General features: G+C 47.4%; 1 protein-coding gene across 1 annotated transcript; it reads right to left on the bottom strand.

The window, feature by feature from the left end:
* Positions 1-1,280: 1,280 nt before the first annotated feature.
* On the bottom strand, positions 1,281-8,182 carry foxa1 (forkhead box A1). The gene is made up of 2 exons (XM_080513140.1): positions 7,841-8,182; positions 1,281-4,821 (listed from the first exon to the last, which is right to left on the bottom strand). The coding sequence occupies exons 1-2, from the start codon at positions 7,904-7,906 to the stop codon at positions 3,658-3,660; spliced, it is 1,230 nt and encodes a 409-aa protein (XP_080369266.1). The 5' UTR covers positions 7,907-8,182; the 3' UTR covers positions 1,281-3,657.
* Between the last annotated feature and the right edge of the window lie 3,889 nt (positions 8,183-12,071).

Here is a 12,071-nt window from a genome sequence, read left to right as displayed (position 1 = left end):
ATTAAAATCGGCTCGTGTTCGTTTGTCTTCCTCACATTATTTACTTTTCCTGCTCAATGTTTATTTGATTTTGTTTGTTTGTTTGATTTATTTGCCGACTCTGCCCCTCAGTGTGTGTGTGTGTGTGTGTGTGTGTGTGTGTGTGTGTGTGTGTGTGTGTGTGTGTGGCCGCCTCGGGGATCATGTCTGCGGATAATTAGCGGATAATTACGGGATCATTGGAGACTTTTCGCGGCTCTGCGGCCAAAAACGCGGAAAAAAGCTCGCGATCAAAGTGAAATCTGTCGGGACGTGTTCAGGTTCACGGCGCCGCGCCGGAGGTCACGAGCTCAAAGGAGCCGCGGGGGCGCGCGCACAGCGGCGGGGCTTTTCTTCACGCGCTCCGAGGCCGCGGGAGGCGCTTCGTGTGCGGCGGAGGAGCCGGAGGGCCGGGGGCCCGGGGCCCGGGGGCCCGGGGGCCGGAGGGCCGGGGGGCCGGGGGCCGGGGAGCCCAGGGGCCGGGGGCCAGGGTCGGAAGGGCCCGGGACTGACTGAGCCGCGAGGCTCCGGAACAGAAACAAAACATACATTTTAAGTTATACTGACCGGAAAAAATAACAAAATAAGAGAGAGACTATTTAAAAAAAAAACACATCGTGAATAAAGAATAAATTCAAAAGCAGGAATCATTAATAAAATTGTTCAAACTAATCGAAGCAAAAAACCAAAACAAAACAAAACAAACAACAAACACATAAAATGTCATATTTAAAACTAATTCTATATAAAAACGAAAGTCTAATAATTCAGGGTTTATTCTTTAATGTGCTTGGTTTCTCTTCATGGCAATTATTATTATTATTATTATTATTATTATTATATTATCATTATTATTATTATTATCATCATTATTATTATTATTATTATTCGTTGTCATAATGATAATAAAATCCGTTTTCTTGTCCTATTTGGTTCCATCCGTGTTTTTTTCCAATGAAAACGATTAAACATTTTGAAAGATAATTTTGTTTCGACTTAAATAAAAGTGATTCTGAAAAACCCAGACAATGTTTTGGATTTCACGTTTTTGGGTTGTTGTTTTTTTTTAGAAAATGAAATAAATTCTCTTTTAACTGAATGATCAAATCAACAAATAAAAGTGTCTGTTGTCAGAAATCTTCATCGGCTGAAATCACGACATCAGGAAGGTTTCGGTGTTTCTGAGTTTTATTTTAAAATGACAGAATAAGTTAAGAACATGCATCAGAGTCAAAAACAACAGAGGACAAACACGACGAGGACGAGCCGGGAGGTGTGTGTGTGTGTGGGGTGGGGGGGGGGGGGGGGGTGGGGGGGTGATGAAGAGGAGGATGAAGAGGAGACAGCCGCTTCCCTCCCACATCATTCATGCACATGATGAGAATCGATCATTAATAATCAGTGATAAACAGTTTAAATAGAGACGCACCGACGGAGTTTTTACACACCGACCGTCACCAGGGGGGGGCACGTGATTGGCCGAGAGGCCAGACGTGACGTCACAGAAAGAGATCATTTAGTGACTTAACTTTTTTCTCTTTGAAATGAGAATTTCTGTGTGTGTGTGTGTGTGTGTGTGTGTGTGTTGTGGTGAGGTGACCCTTTAAGCCCTTTTTTCTCAGACTAGTGTGTGTGTTGTGTGTGTGTGTGTGTGGGGGGAGGGGGGGGGGGGGGGTCGTGATCCTGCAGGTCAGTGCAGCAGATGAGGTCGTGGGAGAAATAAACCCCGCCTCCTCTGTAAACATCTGCAGCGTCACCACAGCGACCGCTTCGCCAGCTGACCTTTGACCTCCGGCTCAGCAGGAGACCCCCCCTGGTCCAATACAGCCCCCCCCCAGTGGGGGGGCTCAGACCCACCTGAGGCCCACCTCAGACCAGGTCGTCTCTAAATCTGAACCCGACACGACTTCATTCATGATCCACGATTCTGAGACTCCCTGGAACCAGGACCAGGACCAGGACAGGACCAGGACCAGGACCAGAGGGTTTGGGGGGGGGGGGGTTGGGGGGGTTTCAGGTCTACGAGCTGCTGATCCCTTAAATCTTTCTGGTCGTGAGGCGACGGCACTTTGTTGGTTTTCGTCTTTCCTCAGAATCACTTTGTTCTTTAAATGTCACCAGTTCTTCTGCCTGAACTCTGGAAGGAGAAAATCTCTACACTGAACCTGCTCACTGGTCCGGGGTCAGTCTGGCTGGAGCGAAAGGCGGGCCGGACCGGGCCGGACTGGACCGGACCGGACCGGACCAGATAAGACCAGATAAGACCGGACTAGATAAGACCGGGTCCGGATGAAGGACGACTCAACTCTTCAAATAAAAAATCTCTCTGTGGGACTCAATGAACGAAAACTGGACTCAAGACTTCGCCTGACGTCATGATCCTGATCCTGATTTGATTCTGGTTTAATTCTCGTTTGATTCTGGTTTGATTCTGGTGTGATTCTGATGTGATTCTGGTGTGATTCTGGTTTGATTCTGGTTTAATTCTGGTGTGATTCTGGTTTGATTCTGGTTTAATTCTGGTGTGATTCTGATGTGATTCTGGTGTGATTCTGGTTTGATTCTGGTTTAATTCTGGTGTGATTCTGGTTTAATTCTGGTGTGAATCTGGTTTGATTCTGGTTTAATTCTGGTGTGATTCTGATATGATTCTGGTTTGATTCTGGTCTGATCCTGGTGTGATTCTGATGTGATTCTGGTTTGATTCTGTTTGATTCTGGTGTGATTCTGATATGATTCTGGTTGATTCTGGTCTGATCCTGGTGTGATTCTGATGTGATTCTGGTTTGATTCTGGTGTGATTCTGATGTGATTTTGGTTTGATCCTGGTCTGATTCAGGTTTGATTCAGGTTTGATTCTGGTCTGATCCTGGTCTGATCCTGGTGTGATTCTGGTGTGATTCTGGTTTAAATTGTAGTGTGATCCTGGTCTGATCCTGGTGTGATTCTGATGTGATTCTGGTGTGATTCTGGTGTGATTCTGGTTTAATTGTAGTGTGATCCTGGTCTGATTCTGGTTTGATTCAGGTGTGATTCTGGTGTGATTCTGGTTTGATTCTGGTTTGATTCTGATGTGATTCTGATGTGATTTTGATGTGATTCTGGTGTGATTGTGGTCTGATCCTGGTTTGATTCAGGTTTGATCCTGGTCTGATTCTGGTTTGATTCAGGTGTGATTCTGGTTTGATTCAGGTGTGATTCTGGTTTGATTCAGGTGTGATTCTGGTTTGATTCAGGTGTGATTCTGGTTTGATTCAGGTGTGATTCTGGTTTGATTCAGGGTGTGATTCTGATGTGATTCTGGTGTGATTCTGGTGTGATCCTGGTTTAATTGTAGTGTGATCCTGGTGTGATCCTGGTTCAGTTCTCTTGTGTCCTCCTGTGGCCCTGGGATGTTTTTTCTACGTCACTGATGCTCTCCATTAAAACTCGGTGTGTAAAAGCACAGACCCCGGATCAGACCTGGACCAGGTCCCGGTCCGAGGGGGGGGGGGGGGGTGTGGTGTGGGTTCCGGGTGCGTCCTGGTTCGGTCACAGTGCAGGGACTTCGGGGGGGTCGGCAGACCATTCTAGTCCGACAGAAGTCCGGGCCGGCCCGCATGCAGAGGGTCCCAGGGCTTGCGGGGATCGCGGCGGCCACTAGGAGGTGTTGAGCAGCGGTCTGGGGTAGACCCCCTGGTAGTAGGAGGCCTCCAGGGGCTCCATGGTCCGGGCCCCCCCGGCGCCATACGAGGAGTACTGCAGCGCCTCGTAGGCCTTCAGGTCCAGTTTGTGCTGCTGCTCCGAGGACGACATCAGGTTGTTGATGGAGAAGGGGTGGTTGAAGGAGTAGTGGGCGTCGCCCTTCAGGTGCAGCTGGGACTCGTGGGACATGGCGTGGGGGGGCAGCGACAGGGACGACAGGAGCTGGGGGCCCGACACCTTCAGGTCCAGGCCGGGGGGCGAGGCCGCCTGGCTGGAGGAGGGCAAGGAGGCGCCGTCCAGGAGTCCCGAGGGCTTGGCCGACGCGGGGTCGGCGGAGCCGGGCGACCCGGCGCCGCCCGGCTCCTTGCGGCCGTCGGGCTTCGCCGACATCTTCTTCTCGCACTTGAACCTCTTCTGGCGCCGCAGGTAGCAGCCGTTCTCGAACATGTTGCCGGAGTCCGGGTGCAGCGTCCAGTACGAGCCCTTGCCCGGCTTGTCCGGCGAGCGCGACACCTTGACGAAGCAGTCGTTGAAGGACAGCGAGTGGCGGATGGAGTTCTGCCAGCGCTGCTGGTTCTGCCGGTAGTACGGGAACAGGTCCATGATCCACTGGTAGATCTCGCTCAGCGTCAGCATCTTGCTGGGCGCCTGCTGGATCGCCATGGTGATGAGCGAGATGTAGGAGTACGGGGGCTTGGCGTGCGGGTAGCTCCGTCGGAACGCCTTGCTGTCGCGCGCCCGGCCCAGGCCCACTCCGACTCCGACTCCGACTCCTCCGCCGCCGCCGCCGCCGCCGTACGCCATGCCGGGGCTCATGGCGGGACTCATGCCGCCGTACGGGTTCAGGCCCATGGAGGCCTGCTGGGCCGAGCTCATGCCGGACGGGCTCAGGGCCCCGCCCATCGAGGCCACGCCCCCTCCGCCGCCGCCGCCGCCCAGGCCCGACATGGCCACCTGCGCGGCGCCGTTCATCCCGCCGACGGGGGCGGGGCTCAGGCCAGCGCCGCCGTACGACATGTTGAAGGAGCCGGACGTGGCGCCGCCGCCGCTCATGTAACCCGACATGGAGCCCATGGCCAGGCCGGAGCTCATCCCGCCGCTCGCCATCGGGGAGTACACCTGCAGGGGGCGGAGTTTAGAACAGACACGGTCCAACATGCCGTCAATAAACCGTCAATCCAGAACGGAAAACTTTTCTGTTTTACAACAATAGAAGCGTTCGTCTTTCCTCACCGGAGCTTTTCTCATTAAGATCAAAGAGTCAAGTGTTTGATGAAAGGACTTTAAAAAGCAGTTTGTTTGTTTTTACTTGATTTGAAGATTCCAGTTTGACCTGAAACATTTCAAGTTCAGTAAATGAGAATTAGATTTTTTTTTATTAATCGTCACTCTTTTGCGAGGAAAAGTGAGAAAAACACCACCGATGATGGAACAACGACCGTTTTAGATTAAATAAAATCAAGAATTACAGACGATTTTCATTTGATTCAGGATTTTTTCAGTGACACTCGGAGATGAAAGAACTTCTTTCTTTCATCTCCATAGATCCTTAAATCACAACATGTTTTACTATCATTCTCTCTCTCTCTCTCTGTCTCTCTCTCTCTCTCTCTCTCTCTCTCTCTCAAGTTTGGATCAACTCGCAGTCTGACGTCATGTTGTTTGTTTGTTGCTCTCTTTCTCTTTCTCTCATTCTTTTTTGTTGCTTGTGTTCATCCCTTCTTCTCCGTCTCGTCACGAGACGTTAAGTGTTTGGTGCAAAAAGGTTTTAGAAATATATTCACATTAAATAGAAGAAGAGAAATATATATACATTAAAAACATAAACTCCTGATAGAACCTGTGAATAGAACCAGTCTGTCGAATACTTAATCTAGAAAGTAGAAAGTAGAAAGTACAAAATAGAAAATAGAAAGTAGAAAATAGAAAGTAGAAAGAAGAAAATAGAAAGCATAAAATAGAAAGTACAAAATAGAAAATAGAAAGTAGAAAACATAAAATATAAAATACAAAGTAGAAAGTAGAAAATAGAAAGTAGAAAATAGAAAATAGAAAGTATAAAATAGAAAGTATAAAATATTAAATAGAAAGTATAAAATAGAAAGTATAAAATAGAAAGTATAAAATATAAAATACAAAGTAGAAAATAGAAAGTATAAACTAGTGTAAACTATAAAGTATAAAAAAAAGTATAAACTAGAAAGTGCAGCTCTTTAAACAAAGACGTGACTGTGGTATTATAAGTTATTATTTTGATTTTAGTAGTTTCTGTCAGTTACATCAAGGCAAGCTTCATCATCATCATCATCATCGTCAGTTGGGTTAATCATTTTTGATGCAAAGTAATAAAAAAAAAATCTCACATTGGCACTGTTAAAATACTTTCATCTTTAAACCACAATAATAATTCAGAATAAAAGTATAGAACATTTTTCCCTTTCCCTCGTTTTTCCCCTCAAACGGCTTCTTGTTTAATTTTAAATCCGAATTTAATTAATGTCCCAGACAAACGTAACCTTTCCTCTGAAAACGAGCTCTAATTCTATATTGTGATAATAAAGTGTGACTCTGGTCACCGGATGACCTTCTTCAATCAGTCACGGGATTCTGGCGCATTATTATTTTATGTGTAACATCAGACTGAAAAACACGATTTTTTATTTGACTATAATTAACCTCTGCGTTGAATTAAAGTCAGTTATTGTCCTGCAATTTCACGTTTCAATGCAGCAAACTTCAATCAGAAATAATCAGATTACAGCTAAATAGGAGCTTTTCTGATTCACTTATACGGTCAATGAAACAGAACGAGTCAATATTACAACAATGAGCAGCTGTGAAATGCTTTTCATTAAATATACGTCGAAATCATTCTAATTAGAAAGAACTAATTCATTGGTTTGCAGCCATAAATGACTATTTGTGCAAGTTTGCAGCAAAAATACAACAAAATAATGTTTACACGTTAATTTAAATGGAGATGAAAAGGTGATTATAACGAAAGTTTGTGGTAAAAAAAACCCCAAATAAACAGAAAATCTGAATTCATAAAATGATTAAAAGAAAACACTTTAGCACCAATTTTCATCTCGAAGAAAAACATATATATGCACACATTATTATTATTATTATTATTATTATTATTATCAGAATCACAGCTATTATTATGTCATTATGTCAAATTAAACTTCTCTTGTTATTTTATAGACTTTGTTCTTAAGGAGTTTTAATTTTCGTTGCGTTCAAGTGTAAAAAAAGACATTTCATATTTTTATTTCATTCAAAATGTAAGTGAGATTTGCTGCGTTAGATTTTAATCTCCAGATTAAAATAAATCAACAAGCGACTTCGTTTCTCTTCATTAAAAAAAAATATCCTGCAAATCAAATCAATCTCTCCGTTTGATAGTTTCGTTGTATATTCAAATAAATATCTATCTTTTTTAAATTTTACAATAATTTGATCAGTTCATCTCGAGCTTTTTTTTTTATTATTAAAGTCGTATTTCCAAGACGGAAATCTAAATTGAAGAAAATAGTGAAACTTCGAGCTTCGTGATTTTATTAACTTCATTTAAACTTTCTATTTCTCCTTCAACTCGTTTCATTAATTATCGCAGAAATTGTGACGAACATTAATAGAGAAGATACAGAATTGACTTAAGACCATTTTAAGTTCAATTATTTACAAGAAGAAAAACAAACAAACAAAAAATCCTCAACTGGATCGAGTTTTATTATTTGTGATTTGTTTGGATTTAATGTGTAAAAATAGTAGAAATGTTTTCGTTTGGTAATAAATGAATGAATAAATAACGCGCATTGATCAATTTGACCTCAATTTAGTTTTACCCAAAAGAAAATAACATAATAATAATAATAATAATAATAATAACAATAATAATAATAATAATAATAATAATAACAAACTTTTGCATTTTTTAAAGGACGCACATTTTAAATTGCGCAGTTTTCCACAAAGTTCAGTGGAATGAGAAACTCGGGACCAGGTCTGCTCCCGGTCCCGGACCGGGTCAGGCCAGGTGTCAGCGGGTCCCGGACCGGGTCCTGCAGGCAGGTGTGTGTGTGTGTGTGTGTGTGTGTGTGTGTGTGTGTGTGTGTGTGTGTGTGTGACCGACCTCCTCGCTGTAGTATCCGCTCCAGTCCGGAGCCTCGTGCCCTTCCATCTTCACCGCGCCCAGCATGGCGGGAGCCGCAGCCGCTCCCGCTCCGGGTCTCCGGGTCTCCGGGTCTCCGGGTGTCCTGCTGGTCCCGGTGAGTGCACCTCCTGGTCCGGGTGGGAGAGCCGAGCCGAGCCGAGCCGAGCGGAGCGGAGCGGAGAGCGGCGGAGTGTCAGAGAGGAGCCGGAGGAGGAGGAGGTGACCTGCGGGCTGAAGTGAGCCTCCTCCCCCTCCTCCTGCTGCAGGGCCAGCCCTCCTCCACCATTCCTCCACTCAAAGCTGCCCGGCCTCCACCTCCACCTCCTGCTCCACCTCCTCCTCTTCCTCCTGCTCCACCTCCTCCTCCTCATCTTCCTCCTGCTCCTGCTCCTCCACCTCCACCTCCACCTCCACCTCCTCCTCCACCTCCTGCTCCTCCTCCTCCGCCACCTCCTGCTCCTGCGCCTGCTCTTCCTCCCTCCTCCTCATCCACCTCCTCCTCCTCCACCTGCTCCTCCTCCACCTGCTCCTCCTTCCTCTTCCTCCTCATCTTCCTCCTGCTCCTCCACCTCCTCCTCCTCCTCCACCTCCACATCTTCCTCCTGCTCCTCTTCTTTCACTTCCTCCTCCTCCTCCATCTTCTCCTCCTCCTCCTCCTCCTCTTCCTCCTCATCTTCCTCTTGCTCCTCTTCTTTCACTTCCTCCTCCTCCTCCACCTTCTCCTCCTCCTCCTCCTCCTCCTCCTCTTCCTCCTCATCTTCCTCTTGCTCCTCTTCTTTCACTTCCTCCTCCTCCACCTCCTCCTCCACATCTTCCACCTCCTCCTGCTCCTCTTCCTCCACCTGAATTCTCTCCCAGGTGCATCAACCAACCAGAGTGATTCCCCTGACGGCCAGAGGGGGCGGTGCTGAGCAGCAGAGCTCAGGTGTGACCGGAGAAAGAGACCAAGAAGAAAACAGAACGAAACACCGCACGACCGTGTGTGTGTGTGTGTGTGTGTGTGTGTGTGTGTGTGTGTGTGTGTGTGTGTGTGTGTGTGTTCAAACACACTTTTAACACTGAAAACTTATTCCACCAGTTTTGAACCTGCTGGATTTAGAAGCGTCAGACTCACGTGCTGGACGAGGCAGAACTTGTCCCTTTGAGCGGCGTGATGACGTCAGACTCACCTGCCGGCTGGCCACGCCCCCTCACAGCCGCTGCATTTACACAGAGCGACGCTTTTCCAGGTGTGTTTTACTCACACGTAGAATCCATAAGCTGTTATTTATAAACGTATAAAAAAAATTAGTTTGTTTTGTCTTTTCACCTAAATGTTGACGTCTTTCATCTTTTTAAAGATATTTTAAATAAATGTGTTGTTTTAGGGCTGTTTGACTTTTCAAATGCATCTGAAGACAAGAAACTGAGTTTAAACGTCATTACTTGTTTTATCTTCCTGTAAATGAACTAATATAATTCTTTTACATTATTTTATGTTTGTTTTGTTACAATAGTTTATTAGTGATAGATAGATAGATAGATAGATAGATAGATAGATAGATAGATAGATAGATAGATAGATAGATAGATAGATAGATAGATAGAAAATCTAAGTATTAGAGTGGTGCAGTTCCAAAAACGTCCACAAGGGGAGGCATTCTCTCCTCTCTCTCGCGCTCTCTCACTCACACACACGCACACACACACACACACACACACACACACACACACACACACACACACACACACACACACACACACACACACACACACACACACACACACACACACACACACACACACACACACACACACACACACACACACACACACACACACACACACACACACACACACACACACACTTGAAAGGGAGGATGTTTGCTGCTTCTGCGTTCATTTGTTTTAAAAGCAGAGTTAAAATCTGTTTCCACACTGAACAACGAGTCCAGGTCCGGGTTGTGAAACGTCTCTGACTGTTCATCAGAAACATGGAAAGGAATTTTACCGCTGATTTTCATTTCCCAGCCTCGCGGAGAAATCGGCAAAAACCTCTTTTAAATCTGTGAACTGCTGAACGGGACCTGTTATTAAAGAACAAAGAGTTCAGTCACACTTTACTGACATAAAATAATTACATTTTAATTGTACTTGCATTACTGACACTGGTCTACCTTTATATGTCTATTTATCTTTTCACTTTCCTGTTTCTTAATGTCCTTTTTTATTGTCAATATTGTAAGATAGTTATTTTCTTTATTTGTGTCGTAAATGTTATTTATTTTTTATTCTATCCTATAAAAACTGTTGTTTCGATGCGGAACATGTCCTTAAAGGCCTTAATTCTATAATAATTCAAATTATAACTCGGGATCTAACGATGTTTCTGCCTGATAAGATGTGGTGTTAAAATCAATCAAACCCTATATGATGTCATCGGGGGTTCAGCCAGTCACTGTCAAGGTAGACTCCACGCCCTTTGACTCCTCCCACAATCCGGCGGAAGCACTTCCTCCTCTTCCCGTCGATGGGCGTGTGTGGGGGCGGAGCCAGTCCAGCTCACACAGACACAGCAGATTCTGAATGCAGCTCCTAGGATCAATATTCTAATGGAGGAGAATCGTGAAACTTGGAAAACAAGGATTCTGGATCAAACAAAACCCGGAGGAGGAGTCGAAACGCTGGATTCTTATAAACTATTTCACAGTTTGTCTCTTTACAACCAGAAATCAAAATGTTGTTTTGTTGGGATTTTACGTGAAAGACGAACGTAATGAGAAGTGGAACGTGAATTTTACATGTTTTCTTTGGTTTTTTTTATTTTATTTTGTTTTACAAATAAAAACCTGGAAAAAAAAAACGTAGAGAAGATTTGATCTTCCTGTGAGTCGTTACTTTGAGGAACAAACTTTATCTTCACACGCTGCGAGGATTCTGAGATATTTCTGTTACTTCTTCTTCACGATGAAGAACTGTGTGTGTGTGTGTGTGTGTGTGTGTGTGTGTGTGTGTTTCCTGCACAGGAAGCAGGAAGTGAGTCTGTAAACTCGCTGTGAGACTTGATGCGAAGTGACTAGACTCTCCGGAGACGTGAGTTCTGCTCGGCCGTGACGGAGCTCCGCCCCCTCTCGCCTCGCCTCGCCTCGTCTACGTCGTTAAAATTACGTCAAAGACAAAAAACCCCCAAACAGTTAAAAGGTAGAACCATGGCGCCACGCGGCGGCGGCGGCTCAGGCACACGTCTGATCGGGCAAACAAAACGTGAGGTTTTAAAGTAAATGGACTTTCGCCGCCGTCCAATCGGAGCCCCTCCCTCAGGCCGCCGCCTTCTCATTGGCCGCCTCAAAGGAGTCCAGGCCGCCCATCTTCTCCGCCTTCTTGATGGCGTGCTTCTTGGACCGCCGCGCCAGGCAGCACTTCACCGTCACCGCGACGACCGTCACCAGCACCGCCAGCGCCGCCACGGCGATCAGCACCGGGATGAGGATGCCGGACAGCGTGTAAGCTTTCTCCACCGGCGCCGCCGTGGCGTCGGCGTCGTCGCCGCAGGACGACGCCCCGTCGTCGAGGCGACCGCGGTCGGCGCAGACGCAGCTGAAGGAGCCGCGGGTGTTCAGGCAGGCGTGGCGGCAGGGCGGCGCGGCGGCGGCGGCGCACTCGTCCACGTCCTCGCAGTGTCCCGACGCGTCCTTCCGGAACCCGGCGGCGCACGCCCGGCACACGGCGTCGAAGTCGGCGGGGGAGCCGTCCGCCGTGCGCCACGCCGCCGGCTGACCCTCACAGGACAGGTCCAGCTGGACGGACGACCAGCACTCCACCCGGACCCGACCGCCGTCCTCCGGGTCCGGGCTGAGGGAGCGGGCGCCGGGGATCACCGGGGTCTGGCACGAGGAGGCGGAGCCCGGCGGCGGGCCGGAGCCGGGGACGGGGCTAGGCTCAGGTACCGGTTCCGGTTCCGGTTCCGGTTCAGGATCCACTTTGGTCTGTTCCGGTTCTGGGGCCGGGGGTTCAGGCCGAGAGGTTGTCGGTACGATCACGGCGGACGTGGGTCCGGACGGTCGAAGCGTCTCTGGTTCCAGCTTCCTGGTTGTCGGTTCTTGAGTCTGAGGTGTGGGTGGTGGTTCTGGTGTCTCTGGTTCTGGTTCTGGGGTGGCCGGCCCCTGCGGCCCCCCCGGCCCCCCCGGTCCCTCCGGCCCCCCCGGCAGCCCCGCCGTCTCCCCGCCGGGCA

Source organism: Blennius ocellaris (genome assembly GCF_963422515.1).
Source record: "Blennius ocellaris genome assembly, chromosome: 17".
In the NCBI taxonomy this organism is placed as follows: domain Eukaryota; kingdom Metazoa; phylum Chordata; class Actinopteri; order Blenniiformes; family Blenniidae; genus Blennius; species Blennius ocellaris.
Note: the sequence above shows the minus strand (reverse complement) of the source record. Positions and strands in the feature narration are given on the sequence as shown.